This window comes from Drosophila willistoni, assembly GCF_018902025.1.
Source record: "Drosophila willistoni isolate 14030-0811.24 chromosome 2L unlocalized genomic scaffold, UCI_dwil_1.1 Seg196, whole genome shotgun sequence".
Taxonomy (NCBI): domain Eukaryota; kingdom Metazoa; phylum Arthropoda; class Insecta; order Diptera; family Drosophilidae; genus Drosophila; species Drosophila willistoni.
The window spans coordinates 6,815,255-6,830,922 of NW_025814048.1; the positions used below are offsets into that span (position 1 = coordinate 6,815,255).

General features: G+C 33.1%; 2 protein-coding genes across 3 annotated transcripts; both read right to left on the reverse strand.

Moving 5' to 3' along the window:
* Positions 1-1,290: 1,290 nt before the first annotated feature.
* LOC6640121 (dynein light chain Tctex-type protein 2B) lies at positions 1,291-5,276 on the reverse strand. Of its 2 annotated transcripts, none has more exons than XM_023174883.2 (3): positions 5,251-5,276; positions 1,680-2,015; positions 1,291-1,614 (listed from the first exon to the last, which is right to left on the reverse strand). In XM_023174883.2, exons 1-3 carry the CDS (start codon positions 5,265-5,267, stop codon positions 1,449-1,451), a joined length of 519 nt encoding a protein of 172 aa, XP_023030651.1. In that variant the 5' UTR covers positions 5,268-5,276; the 3' UTR covers positions 1,291-1,448. The 2 variants fall into 2 exon arrangements, with proteins under 2 accessions (XP_023030651.1, XP_023030650.1); XM_023174882.2 differs by lacking the exon at positions 5,251-5,276 and adding an exon at positions 2,098-2,145.
* A 9,126-nt stretch (positions 5,277-14,402) lies between these two features.
* On the reverse strand, positions 14,403-15,663 carry LOC6640120 (protein late bloomer). Its single transcript, XM_002063137.4, has 5 exons — positions 15,477-15,663; positions 15,125-15,292; positions 14,908-15,066; positions 14,654-14,842; positions 14,403-14,584 (listed from the first exon to the last, which is right to left on the reverse strand). The coding sequence occupies exons 1-5, from the start codon at positions 15,534-15,536 to the stop codon at positions 14,513-14,515; spliced, it is 648 nt and encodes a 215-aa protein (XP_002063173.1). The 5' UTR covers positions 15,537-15,663; the 3' UTR covers positions 14,403-14,512.
* Between the last annotated feature and the right edge of the window lie 5 nt (positions 15,664-15,668).

Sequence of the window (15,668 nt, forward strand, 5' to 3'; positions counted from 1 at the left end):
AGCTTTAAGTTCGTCATTGTGTCAAGATAATGTACCGTGAATTTTTGTAAGTCCCCCAATTTGAGCTAGACGAACGGGACATATTTTTGCAAACATTTGAAATTAGTTAAACATCTTTGAACCTTTAAAGAAAGTTGCAAATATGGCTGAACTAAGAAAAACTGTATAGCACAAATTTTAAATGAATTAAAAATTTAAATTTTGTAAGCTTTTTTAGATCTTTCAACTTAACGGTACTAATTCAAAAAAAATATTTTTGTTCAACTGTGCAAGAAAGTGAATTAAATTCCTCATCAAATGAGATAATATTTATAAGAATTAGATAGACTCCCTTCCCTTGTTGGAAGTTCTACTAAAATTCTGACAATACAGGAATTTGGTGGCTCTTGAAATAGTCATACGAAGGTGAGCAGTTTACCTGCGAGTCTCCTTGATGCAATATTTGATTTAATTTCGAATACCTTGTATTCATTTCGCTTGCACATTTAGAATACAATTAAGACTACTCTTGCACATAATTCGTTTCTCCTTAGATTAAATTTATCTGATAAATTTATCACAACTTAAAATGGACTAATTAATAATAAATTATGAAGATTCAAAGCAAACAGATTAAATAAAGATTTTAAGAGATAAGTAGGTAAACACAATTACGTTTGTACATTTAGCCTAAAGCAAAATGCCTTAAGCTACTATTTTTAAATGTTCTTAATTCAGGGCTTCTTTGCCTGCCGTAGGGTTTATTTATGCTAATATCGTTATTGTTAAACTTCCTTTGGTCAGTTCTTTTTACTAATTTAGTACATTGGAAGTTTAAATTAATAAATAATTTCCAAATTGTAGTACGCTTCTTAAAAACACTTTACAGCTTTATATAAAAGCAAAAATTTTCAATTTATCCTTTTCAGTAAAGTCCTCCAACAACTTGCCACTTAAGATTTCCCTCATTATCAAATATGATTTATGGCAGATTTTTAGCTGCTGCTGCCTTTGCCATTAGCCAGTTATTGCTGTTTATACAATTTGGATTGCCTGTTTTAACGTTTTGGTTAATTTGTAGCAGACGGCGCGGCGTTTGCCCCCAAAAACTCATTAACATATCTCAATTGCCGCAATAATTGTTTCAATAATCATTTAAATAAAGGCAATTGAAAGCTAAAGAAAAGCTTTGCTTGAGCTTTTATTTGATTTACAATTTTTCTGGATTTTCCTAAGATATTTCGGTTTCTAACAATTTTGGTTTTTCACACTTAAACTAATTAAGGTAAATAATATAGAAAATAAAGAGCTAAAATTCCAATTCAGGAAATCAACGAGGTTTATGCCATGGCTAAATAACGGTAACTTTCATGCAAGCTTTGTAAGCTCTCACAGCTTTTGCAATGTCAAAGGCACTCAAACACTTTCTCTTTTTTCACTCTCTCTCTTTCTCTCTCTTTCTTTCACTCTCAATCCTTGTGGACCAAATACAGGACAACAATCATAAAATATGTGGGACGCTCGAAAACCATTTGAGTGAAATTATCACGTTTCTCGTCCATCAGATGGCACATCCTCTGATAGATGCCCTGATTCTGTTTCTCCACAATCGACAGCAGACAGACAATGCGATGCCTGAATTGTGGGGGGGTAATCACTCATTATGTTAAATCACAATCAAAAACTACTCGCTTGCTCACCTTCTGTGGTTTAACTTCTTGACCCGATCTCGTATCTCGGCCGCCAGACCTTCAACCAATTGCAGGGCACGCCATGAATCATAATTACGGCTAAAACGATCCCACAGCAGACGCTCTTCGATGCAATCCTCAATGATTTTATGCGCACGTTCCATATTGAAATTGGTGTGAAAAAATTTCCAATCATTCTTGGGTTTCTCCTTGCAGTCAGCTCCTTCGCCACCACCGCCAGCTCCGCCCTCACCCTCAGCACTTTGTAGGGCACGCCGTCGACTTAGCATGGACTCCGAGAGCAAGGCATTCATACGATTTGTGGTTCGCACGGATGCGGTAATCCTATTGGAAGATGAAAACCAAAAAAGGGAAAAGTAAGATAACATGGATTTATTTTTTTCTAGGTTTTATTCTGGGATACTACCGCGTTTTCATAGCGCCCCAAGTGGTGGTCATGTTGTCCTCTTGAATAAACTTATGCGAACACTAGCCAGCCGCTATAGGAAAAAGGAAAACAAATTTCTATCGCTGCTATCTGTACACTGACAGGAACGTCAACTAACACAATATGCCGACACGAGGCGGCCCAGTCTATCAACAATGTCTACCTATGTACATACCCATAGACATACCCCCTATGGATATCCACACATCATCAAAAGTTCGTCGAAGCTTTGTTGATTTTTTCGCCCACACTCTTGGAGTTCACCCACACTAGAGATGGCACCGAAGAACATATAACTGAGGCATGTTTCAAAGATCTAATGTAAAGATAGCAAATACACTTACATTGGCAATTTATCAATGGGTTAATAACCCGATCATTAGGATATATTGCTAACATATTTGTTTGACTTTCATCACGTTCACATCGCTAATTGCCGCTTCAATTTCCATTTTTGGCCTTCCTTCCTTGCGTGCCGCTTATCATAAATCCAAAGCCAATGGCAGCGCGCTCCAATTGCAGGCATGCGGTGCCGGAGACGTGGGTGTCATCGCCACCAGCCATCGTCGGAGGAGTAGCAGCAGGAGCAGCAGCAGCAGTAGTAGAAATAGCGATTCGCTGGCAAAGTGTTGCCATATGGCAATACCTTCATTCTTCTACTACTGTTCCATACTATACAAAAATACTTACTGTACTCTTGGCACGCGATTCCTCTTTGAAGTTGATGACTTTTGATCGGTTGCCTTGCGCGACACCTGTAAGGCGGCAAGTAAGTCTCTATGTCTTGGTTACCATCGCAAACTTCAAGCACTTTGATTACTTTTTATCGCAAAAGTTTTCATTTTTTTTTTTTTTTGGAGTTTCTACTAGTTATCTAGTTTGCTGCAGCGTATATAAACTTCGGGACTGACTTACAAAATTGATTTATTTCTGAAGTTATTGAATTAAAACAACTGTCTAGTCACGTGAAGAGAATGCAGTCGTTCACCCATTGTTGAAATGGCCAAAACCCAAAATTGAGCATTAAATTTGAGTACAGAAGTTGTAGCTATCATTACAGACAAGGGCATTGTTATAACATCAGTTAAGAGTGACTAGAAGAAGTTGCAACTGTTTTTTTTTTAATGCATTTTGATTTCAACTTTAACTTTGTGATAATTATTATTATAGCATTTCATGGCATATTTATGTTGTTAAAATGTAGGATCCTTTCAATATTTGGAGATATTGAGGATCATAAAGACTAGAGCTAACAAATTCCGTACTCAGACTACCAAAAATTTTTCCCCTTCATAATTTTCAAATAACTAAAACATTAAGTACAACAGAAGGTTATTTATAAATCGTTTAAAGTTAAAAAATATGTTACTTTTATTAACTATTTAAATTAATACCCTGAAGAAGATCTTGTACGGAGTTTAACATATACATATATTGGGAAGCCAAAAAGTTCAAAAGGGACTTTGTGTTGAAATATTTATTGAACTCGAATCGGCAATCAAAAGGTTTGATAACACTTAACTTTATATTGACTGTTGGCATGAATTGGCGAATAAAAAATAATTAAATTTTTTGTTTTTTTTTATAAATCGGTTCAGCCATTTAGGCTTGACAAATAAATATTTAATTTAAAAATAGGAAAGAATCCCTAAAATTCTCGTGTTTAAAATTACTATAAGAACTGATATTACATTTTCTCAAGTATCAAGTAGTTTTATGAAAACCAGAAACCACCTGAAGCTAAATGCGGACAACAAAAAATTTCCTTTTTTCGTGAAATTTATAAAAATTCTTTAGTAAGAAATTTTTTATGACGTTAAATGACATTAAGCAACATCAAATAGTTGATAACATTTTTTGTATTTGACTATACCCAACATTTATAAGCTTGAGCAGGAATTATTTCAACAAAATTGAATCATTTGGATGTTTGTGGTTAGCCATTTTCAAACTTATTCTTAGATTAATTAAGCTATTTATATTTTAACAAACTACAATATATATCAGTTTGAAATTCTTTCAAGTGAGCCATCAAGAAAAAAATTCTGCAAAAGCAACTAGTTCACTTCAAATAAATAAAGGAAAAAATTCGTTTTAAACATTTTTTTAAAATTCGAACTTGTTCTAAAGTTATTGTCAACAATTCTTTGTTACATGATACTCCTAACTCTTTTCTTACCTCTTACACGTTGTTTTTACTTCGAATGTATTGTAGCTTGTTTATTTGTTAATATATGCCTATTTAAAAACAAATTGTTTTATTTTGCCTAAACCAAAAGTTTTTCTTAAGTAAGTACTTTAGGATGTAATTTTATTGAATCTTTTACATCATGTCAATCTTTGTATCACGACACAAAAGAACAAATTATATGTTCGTCTTAACTTCAAAGCCTTCCTTTTCTATATCTGCTATGTATGCTCGATTGGGAGAGCTAAAAGGTTACTTTCTATGTTGAGAAATCGATGTCAGATTTGATTGATCTATTTTATTTAACTCTAAATGTATTTTCTCATAAACTGTATTATGAATTAAAATTTATAAAAAGTGTTTGAAAACTAAAAGATTTAATTTGGCATTATTAAAATTTTAATCACTGTTAATCTCTGTATTGTAAAATATGATTAATTTATTATTTCAAAATCAATGGATAAAAAACAAAACAATATTGAGGTCTAGTAATATTAATTTCATTCTCATCTTGTTCTTGCAATGTTAGACTTTAACAAAATTATTAATTTTCTTCTTATTCTCCCCTGCACCTGATGGAATTTGATTTGGTCTCGCCAAATAATTTTCCATCTACCATCTTGATGTATTTTCCTCTTAGGCTCTATGACAATTTTTGTGCAAGCAAAAAATAATTTTTTATGACAAACAACGGAAATTGTACATATTTTTCCCCAGTCTCCTAGACAACCTGTTTTATTAGGGCCACAAAATAATTTTTTCCTTTCCGTTTTATGAATGGAAATATGTGGCAAAAATTAGAGCGTAAAGCTAAACAAATTAAGCAATTTGTAGCCGCACAATTCCGCCCACAACACCTTAACAACCGAAACAGGTATGAAACTCATTAACACTACCAATGCACGAACGGTGAACCGAAAAAAAAATAACAGGCATAAACTTACATTTGCATGCGACTCATTTTGGGGCGCCTCAAAGTATGCTACAATTTGTTGGTTACAAATGGAAATTATTTCGTCGGGCAAAACTGCACGTAAGCTCGTCACAAATGAAACTGGTCTGAGACTTTTGGCTTTTCGGGGATTCCACAAAACATGAAGGCGTAAAAAAACAAAGGGGTAACACACACACACATACACCACCCACACTCCCACCCAATTTGTATGGTGTACACACATCCATATGTAGGACTAGTTAGTTAGCTTTCGACTTGATTGGGTTAGCATGTCTGAAGACAACTCTGCAACGACTTTTGTTTAGGCTCCACCAAAATGTGTGCCAATGCATTCTAAATTGTGTTTATTTTGGCGTAATTTACTTTATACTGGACTCGCGTGTGCTCAGTGTGTGCCAGTGTCAGGATGTTTTGGCAATTAAAATTGTAGGTTGAAAACTGTCGACACGCCGGCATGCAAGACTATTTAGTTGAACTCAGTTGGAACCTTCGTTTAGAAATTGGCAAGTTTTCACTTTTGATATATCGCGTGTGTCATACATTTTTCACAAGTGTTGATTGTGTCCACTTATGGATTCCAAGAAAAAAGAAAGGAAGTTGGAGTTATGTTTGGAAAAATTTATTGCCAATTTTTTTGTTGAGTTTCTTCTTTTTTCTTTTGCAAGTCATACTTTGTAAGTGCTTTGATAAGGGAAAAGTAGAACGCACACGTATGTAAATATATTGCATTTAATTGTTACTATGAATAGTAGTAGGAATAGTAGGAATAGTAGTAGTAGTAGAAACTAATGTATAATAGAAAGCTGACTTGTCAAAAAACTATTCAATAATCAAGACATTAAAAATTAAACAGGGAAACAAAAATTATGCTAAACTCGTGATTACCACTCTCAGACACAACTGGGTCTATCCTAGGTGTACGAGATCCAAAATGCTGATTATTTTTTAGGATATTTCCTATAAAAATGACTTTATTCTGTTTAAAAATTTTTCACCTGATTATCAGTTTAGGTCACTTTTGGATTTCCTCTTAACACACCTCCGAATCGTGGTTTCTCAACTCTCTAACTGAGAGCTATCTATTGGTAACCATTTAGTTTTTTTTTTTAGGTAAAGTCATCAATTTGACTGAAAAAAATTAGACTGTTTATCGGGACTGTCCTTTTAGGAGAACGTTTTCGAAGGAACAGTAGCCACACGACCCATTCATAGATTTGGTTCACCTTGGTACACACATACACATCCTTTTTTAGTTTCATACACATACATGATTCATCATGATTTGTGTCGAATGGTCGAACTTTTTCATCATTAGTCCGATCGAAGCGGGCCTTTAAAAGACGTCTAAAATCAAGCATCTAAAATCAAGTATCTAAAATCAAGTATCCACATAGGTTTAATAATATATTAAGACATAATTTTGCAAGTTAAGATCTCTTTGGACAATAATATATAAAATTATAATATATTTATACATCGTTGGTTTATTGTAATATCTCCAATCACTTTTCCTTAGTATTTTTCTTGTATTAGTTTTGATTTAGACAAAAGCATGTTTTTGGGTTTCTAGTTCTCTTTATTTAAAGTTCTTAGATTGTATTGTACAGCTAAAGAAATACATTTTTTTTTTTTTGGTTTTTTTTATATATGTAGGTATATACATATAGTGGAAAAAATTATTTTTATGTTTTTATAGATCCAATCAGAAAATATATTGTAGATGAATTTTTTTTTTTATATATGTTTATGGTTTGGTTCTTATTCTATATATGGGCATACTTGATAATATATATGAAAAAAGTAAAATGATTACGAAATAAAAATTGTTAACCTATATTTATGTACTATTTGTTTTTTGTTTTTATTATTTAAAATTATTATGTTTTCATTTTCTTCGATATTTTCTACCTTAGAGGGCATGAGCTAGATATATTTAAAATCTAGCTCATGACCTGTAAATTTTTTTAGTAAAAACTCATATTTATTTAAAATCAAAATTTAAAGTGTTTTTGTCGTAATTAATTTTCTGTTTTTCTTTATTCGCTTCTAACATTGATCTAGCTCTCTCATTTGCCAGTTCTAGTCTAAATTTAGATTCTTTAGCATATTCTTCTACATTATAAAGTGGTTTTATGCTGTCTATGCTATTAAATTGTTTTGGCAAATTGGCAGTTTTACCAAATACCAACTCATATGGACAATAGTCATGTGCCATAGAGGGTGTTGTGTTAAAACAATATTCGAAGTATTTTAGCCATACATCCCAATCTGTTTTGTCGACTGATATGTATGAACGAATGAACTCATAAAGTGTTCGATGGCTTCGCTTGACGGTACCTAAGGACTGCGATGAAGTTATCTTTTTTATATTCAGATTTTTGCATAAGTCTTCAATTATGGAATTTTCATATTCTGTTCCCATGTCCGTAATTAACGTCTTCATTGGACCGTAGTTCAGAATAAAATCTTCAAAAATAGCTTTGGCTATTGTTTTTGCACTTTTATCTTTAGTTGATATTACTACCAGGTATTTTGTGAAATCGCAGATTAAAGTTACTGCATATTGATTTCCTTGTTCGGATTTGGGTAGTGGACCAATCGTATCCACAATTACCGTGTCGAAAGCCACTTGTGTCGTTTCAGTAATGGTCAATGGAGTTTTATTGTGTTTAGTGGTTTTTGATTTTTGACAGTTTTGACATTTTCTTACATACATTGATATATCTCGTGTCATGTTTCGCCAATAATAATGCCTTTTTATTTTAGCTAATGTTTTAGCTATTCCAGTATGACCTCCTTGTATCGGGTCGTCATGGAATGTAAACATTACTGCTTCTTTCTCTTTATCATTATTTAATATGGTCACAGGCTTGAGTAGCGCTACTCTTAAGTAGTGTAATATTTTGTTACCCATTTTTTTAAAAGATTCTATTGAGATGGTCTCAAAGATCTTTTCGCTCGGTGCCACTTTGAGTTGTCTGATATTAAGTATACCAGCTTCTGTCTCAAGCCTTAGAAAGAATTGACCTAGGTCAAGAACATCATTGGTATACATATCGCTAAAATCAATTCTTGCTATAACATTTTTTCCATGTTTTAGTGTGCATAGATAATCTGTTATTCGCAAGGTCACTACATTTCGTACCTCGTCATTTACAATGACTTCAAATACGTTGGGCTGAGAAGTATTTCGATCTTCTTCTTTTCCTCTATAATTTCCTCTATTATTATTTCTGCCATTGGCTCTATTAGTTCCTCTATAACTATTATTGTAGTTATAGTTATAGTTCTGGCCCTTATTACGATTATTGTTATAATTGTTATAATAACCGCGACCATTTGCTCTACCGCTATAAGTATTTCTGTAATTAGCCCTTTGGCCCCTTTGCGCAAACAGTACTGAGTTTGAATTTCCAGTCATTTCTGCACTGTATTCTAAATACTTTGTAACGACTTCATTCATAGTTTTGAAGTTTCCTGCCTCAAGAATTAATTTGAGTGTTCCATGCTCGCAATTTTTAATCATTGTGTTGATGGCTTCTTTGGTACTGAATTTTTCAGCATGTTCTGCCGATAGGCCCTCGTCAATATACGAAAACTTCAAGAGTTTTCGTAAATTTTCGATTTCTGTTGTAAACTTAACGGCCGTTTTTCCTTTCTGTGTGATTTTTGACAATTTTGTTTTTACTACATCGGATGTTTCACCAACTATAGTATCTTGCAATTTTTGTATGATTCCATCAATTGTCGTTTCATCTTGGACTGTGTATAGTGTTGAGCCAATAATTTTTGATTTTATGACCTCAACAGCTATCTCTTCGAATGTGCCTTTTGTCAAATTTACTAACTTCAAAGCGCTTACAAATCTTTGAAGATGTAATTTTTGTCCATTGAATTTTGGAATCATATTCGAGATATCCCCTATGTATGCCATTTGGTCATTTATGTCTGCCATTATGTTTTCTTTTGTTTCTATTATACTCGTGTTTGATTATAATTTTTCTGTTCTATTTCAAATCAGATCGTTTAGATATTCTTCTATGTCTGGTCCTTTGTCTTCCTCTAAGCCTATTTCTTACTTATCTACCGATTCCTGTTATTCCCAAAGGTCTATTGTTAAGGATGTATTTGGGATTGTTGGAATAAATATGTTTAGCTGATATCTTTTTTGAATGGCTATTAAATTCGAATGTAACTTGATCAATAGTTTTGACATTTTTGACCAGTTCGTTTTGGTTATTATTTCCTAATTTTCTAGCATCGTTAATAATTCTATTAGAATTATTAGAATTATTAACGATGCTCTGCCTGTTTAGTGTATCTTTCTGTAGTTTTCTATTTTGGTTTACGTATTGGTAAGATTTTTGAAAAGTTTCTTTAATTTCATGAACATGGAGAATTAGTTCTTCCCAATTATTATAAGCTATTTTAGCTAGGGCTCTAATCTGCTCTGATCATGCGGATGAAGAGGTCTGTATAACATATCTGCCAAAAACTTATCATATATCTAATTTAATATATTTTTTGTTTTGTTGTTGACCTTTGAATGGACAACTTGCTAAATACTTTTGAAGCTTGCAAACAATTAAATTTGAGTTGATTGTTTTTTTTTTTATTTTTTTGTTTTGATGATATATGTATATAATAATCTTTTTTATCATTTTTCCTATTGGATAATTATGTAGGATTAATAATCCATAATCCTTATAATATTTGTGTTTTTTTGTTATTAATTTTTCCCTATTCGATCAACGCAGTGATCTCCTGTCTATTGGGCGTATGGCTTTACGGGCCACACTCTATACCGGGCAACGCAATTGTCGCTCAGTTTAACAGTTTACATAATTTTTTTCAAACATAATTTTTTTGTTTTTAAGATGTAATAAATACCTATAATATAGTAGGATGTAATGGGACTGTTGGGCGCTCTTCGTAGCGCTGCCGGTCCTGACTCTGCTGGTCTAGATTGTAGCGCTAGACGGTGTCGGTGCCGGTCTTCTTAATGCCAGCACAGTGGCATGTGACAATCCGCTGGCCACGTCTTCTCCAGTTTGGCTTTGATTATCTTTTTGGGTTCTGGTATTTGAAAATCGTACGAGTTTATTATTTGTATTTTGTTGTGTTCTATTTTGGTAGAGGTTGAGCTTTTTTGTTTTAATTCTTCTGAATCGACTCGATGTTGTCGAGTTTAGCTTGTAGTTTCTTGCTTTTTTTTCAACCAATTGTTGCGTTGGTGGAAAATAGTAATTTTCGGAGTTCGACTTTTCTGTCTTTTAGCCATTAATTAACTCCGCTACGTTTTTCTTTAAGGATTGCTCATAACCTCTACTCACTCAGTACGTTTTCCGAATCCGTTTCAGACAAGTCCTCCAGTTTAATTAGAGTAATCGGCCACCACCTCTTTGTATATCAATGGTTCAATTTTCTCGCCAAGTTTCACTTGTTGCCCACTAATTCAACATCATTGCTTTCGGCCAAACGGGAGCAAGATGTATTTGGGTGCTGCTTAGATTGGTTTTAATTGATTTTTCAGTGTTTAAATTTTCATTTCTCTTTACTTTATCTCTATGCTTTTAATATTGTTTTACCATTTAATATCTCTCCTTTAGTTGGTCGTCCTCCTTCTTTTTAAGTAGTTTCCGTGTGACTATATAACGGTCGCCATGTAATATCTCCACTTTCACTTTTCCTTTGTATTTTTCTTGAAATAATTTTCACTGAGACCAAAGCATGTCTTTAGGTTTTGAGTTCTCTTTATTTAATGTTCTTAGTTCTCTAACAATTTTATTGTACAGCCAAAGTCGAGCGGTCTGCTTATGTATAAATGTTTACATATACATATGTACATATAAGGATGGTGAAGAGTCGCCACGGGAGGGAGGAGGTATCGAGTTAAATATGCCGACTCAGCACTGTCCAGTCCCATGCACTCATGGGTGGTCATGTTACCGAAAATGCATGGTACTTGGATTTGTGTATTGAAACCAAGTGCAAGTGAGCATTCAATATGTGAACATGCTACATTATATTTGATGGCTAACCACAATTGTTTCTGGGTCAGCTATAAATACTATATAAATATATATATATTACTCAATATTAGTTGACTAATATATCTTATAAATAAAGCTATTTGTAAGTATCACTGAGTCAATGTTTTACGTCAATAAATTTTGATTGACTAGAGCGTATTTGAAGTGCCAGGAGGAATCCGCAACAGATTGAACAGGCCTGCCAAATATATATGTCAATCAAAAATAAATCAAAAATAATCAATATTATTTACATGTCGGATACCTCAATAACTATCATGCCAATGGTGAATAGTTTTAAATGTTTATATTCGTTTACTTGTGTTGTCTCCAATTTCATAGCACAGCCATCAAATTTATTTCCAACTCTATCGAAACAACTTCCAGGCAAAGTGTAGCCGCTATAATCATTTATTCCATTAATTCCACAACATTGATTCTAAAGCCATAAAAAAAAAACCACAAATAGTTTAAATTTGATTAATTATACATTAAATTTCTTACCTTTTTTTGAAATTCCACCATTTTATCACCTTCCGAAACATTTTTTCCTGATTGTGTATATACTTCAAAGGCTTTTTCCAATTCTTCTTTAGGATTACTTGCATTTTCATGTATTTTCAAATAGACAAAGTTAAAATGGCAGCTGCACACTAATAGAATTGTCATTATGATAACAAACTGAAAGGTAAGCCAGGCTTCAATTGAATTTTCATATGTAAAATGGAAACTAATTTGTAACTTACCAGCCAAATCATGCATATATTTTCCTTACTATTACCTAAGAAACCAAAAATTGAAGAGACAATCATACCAGCGCCCAATACAATGAGTATTATAAATACGATTTGTGGTACAGAGTTAATGTGCAGTAACGCCAGCGAGAACTTTATTATAACTATTACACCAATTAACTAAATAGAAAATAAATAGTTAGTATTCATAATGGTAACATTTAAATATCATCATTATCATTTTAAAGCCACTATAGTGTTTCGGTATTGAAAGTGTGGTATGTCCATTATAATTTTTGTCTGCCAATCATTAACTTTAAGTCGAGTAATTTGAAAGTTTAAAAAACACATTAGATTTTAATTCTCATTTTATAGTTTGAACACAAAAATCACGTTCATGTTTGTATTCACATCTTATTCAATTTCTTTTTCAAGAGCCAATTTCTTTATTTTAAACACAATCACATCATTTTGCATTGAAGTTTTGAAGAACAATTGAAATATCTTCATTTTCATATTAGCGGCACAATTTTATATTTTTTTTAAAGTTGTTGAACGTACCGCACTTAGCGCACTCATACAATACGTCTCCTGACGCATGGCTTCGACTTTCCACTTGACTGTACAGACTTTACAAGAGGACTACGATCAGGCAATGTTGCACGAAGCTTATAAATCTTTAGTAACATATAAAAATAGATTTGTATATGAATAATTACAAGTTTGTCAGAGTTTAGGGAAAGTGTGAATTCAGAAGGAAAACGAAATACACAATGTGTAATACCCTGTATCACGTAACAACGACAATTCAAAATTCAGAGCGATAAATTTATATTTTAAATATTATACATTACATGTCGTAATTGCATGAACATGCCAACTAGCACTTTGGCGCACCTAGCGGCCAGTGTACCCTTTTTTTACTTCTAAAAGAAGTATTTTTCGTGTTGACGGAAAATTTTAAAGAAGCTTCTTTATTTTCAACGCTTAATTCTGAAAAAGTTATTACTGTATTGCTTATTTTTCAACAGAATTAGGAATGTTAGTAAATGATTAAATTTTTCTCTGATTTCTATCGTAATAGTAACCCACCCAGCATTTTTGAGTTTAACAGAGCATAAGCCAGTCTTGAAAGATTCGCGCGACGATTGAAAATAGTCATATTTGCTCTCATTTTCTGATCATAAAAGACTGTTCTGTCGGGAGATCATGATAGCCTAGCCGCGACTCATCTTGATGAGTCGCCTATGACTCTTTTTTTAATCGCACTTGGATCAGCCAAGCAAGCAGGATATGAGTGCATAGTAACAAAGCAACACCAAGCAATGATCATATTTTAATTACCTGCTTGCTCATTTGGCGATTGCTTTGCATATCATTTTTGTATTTCAAACCAATAATACTTTGAGCATATGGAAGGGTCATTTATCAGTCTTCTTTCGATCGCCCAGGAGATAAGTTGTTTTTTAATCGTCAAGGGTTCTCAAAAAAGACTCATCAAGACGATTTCTGTTAAACCAGTCTTCCAAATGCTTGCAGGGAAGCTATCACCAATAGTAGACAGTTTTTACTTTTTTAGAACCTACTGTGTGTGGGTGTGTGATTAAACTATTGTTTACTCTAATCTAAGATTAGTAAAACTGTCTGTGAAAAGAGCTCATGCCCATACAAAAGTAAACGACGCTGTTATCTAGAAATGAATCTGACTGGAGTACATTGGCTATTATATCTACCAAGTAAGCTGGTAAATACCCATATATACATACCCAAATTTCCAAATTTTCAATCCGATTATTGTGCGGGTTGATGTACATGAATAACATATATTTAAGTTAAATTGTTAAAGAATATGCCCAATTTATTAAAAAACAAGAACTTAAATTACAGACAACAAGAAGCTCCTTTTACAATCCAAGATATAATTTCCAAAATTTCCAATACTTTCGAATATCTTCTATTAAGATAAAAATGAGAAAGAGTTAATAAATCTAAAAACTCGAAATGATTGACTATATGTATATTGTAATTAGTTCTTCTTCCTGGTTTTACTTTGTTCTTTCTTTGTCATTAACACCAAGTGGCGTATGTTTGTTAAAACTGATAAAAAATATATATACTTTACGAGGTACCCTTTCAAAAATCCATTTCACAGTGCCGGATTACTCCCTTGGCAAGGTGGTAGCAAAAGGATTTGTACTTTCTGCATTTTATGTATCTTTTTGCATATCAGCAAAGTCAGCCACTCCAGCTAAATTCAACACTTGGCAACCCACATAATAAAAACAATATTGAGTAGGTTATGAGTTGTGAATTCAACTGGGAAAACTGTGTGTATTACTCAACTGCGATAAAGACCACGATTTTACGCAAACAGCTAATGTTTATCTATAAAATGGAAAGTTTTTGCAACTTTTCATTGTAAAATTTATTATTTTAATAAAACGTATGTATGTAACCGGAAGTACAAAGAATGCTAATTGTTTAATTAATATCTAGAGCGACGTTGTTCATTGTTGAATGATATGGCCAAAATGCTGCCACTCATGAAGGTTCCAGCCTGTTGAATAACCAACCAATAAATTAAAATCTCTAAAAAGGGATTCTTCTAAAAGCACTTTTGACTTACCTCAATGGCAACTAATATCCAACCGAATGCTTTGACCAATTTCAGGGCCTGCTCATAGAAGTCTTCCAGTTTGGTCAAACAACCGACAGTGTAAGGTGTAGTTGTCGTGGAATTGGTATAACAACTTGTCGGTACAGTCAAATGCGCATTAGTATAATCATTGGTGCCATTCACGCCACAACAATGGAACTGCATATAATATAAAGATGAATGAGATTTATATAATTCATATTAAACTATTGTTATCTACATACGTTTGTCTGATAGAATGACATGCCATCTGTGCCATTCTTTTGCTTATTCCATGCATCATCAAGAACATTTTTGGCCACTTGTTCACCATCAATGCGTTTGGCATAGACAAAGACCAAAATGCATGTTAGTATAAGCAGAACCAACAACGAGATGGCATACTGTAAAGGAAAGATATTTTATCCATTTGTTTTGTTTTTAGTTTTATGATCAACTCACTGTCCAGGATAGGCAGACACTCTCCTTGATGGCACCACAGCAACCAAAGAATGAGATCAGGAATATCACAGAGCCAAGCACAATAAAGAATATCAATATGGGACGTGTTTCATCGGCCGCATCTTTCAGTGCAAGCGAATTGACCACAATTACAGCAATGCCAAGTAACTGAAATTTCGAAAAATATAATTGAACACACATAAATATCCAATAGTTTACGTGGCCACACCCCAATCCTATCAGATATTTAGGTTATACCCATACATCATACGAATAGATAACGAAAAGCGATTTCGGTAAACTTATAAACCTTTGAACAACAAATGACTCATATTTTTCCGATCGCACTTACCGCACACAGGGAGTTAAAAAGAAACACCAAGTATTTAATAATTGCCGTTGTACAACCCATTATGTTATTTTTATTTCACTTTTTTATGTTCTAATATTCAAATACGTTTCAACTAGTTTTGAGTGCCAACTAACTACGACCACTTCGCACAATGACTTCCCTAAGACTAAAAAATTTATGAAAAAATAAAGG

Coding starts and splice junctions, on each gene's coding strand:
- LOC6640121 (XM_023174882.2), bottom strand. CDS start 2,129: ATGACCACCACTTGGGGCGCTATGAAAACGCG. Junction 2,016..2,097: donor TGGGGCGCTATGAAAACGCG/GTAGTATCCCAG, acceptor ATCTTCCAATAG/GATTACCGCATCCGTGCGAA. Junction 1,615..1,679: donor AAGAAGTTAAACCACAGAAG/GTGAGCAAGCGA, acceptor CCCACAATTCAG/GCATCGCATTGTCTGTCTGC.
- LOC6640120 (XM_002063137.4), bottom strand. CDS start 15,536: ATGGGTTGTACAACGGCAATTATTAAATACTTGGTGTTTCTTTTTAAC. Junction 15,067..15,124: donor GTGTCTGCCTATCCTGGACA/GTGAGTTGATCA, acceptor TTTCCTTTACAG/TATGCCATCTCGTTGTTGGT. Junction 14,843..14,907: donor TGTCATTCTATCAGACAAAC/GTATGTAGATAA, acceptor TATTATATGCAG/TTCCATTGTTGTGGCGTGAA.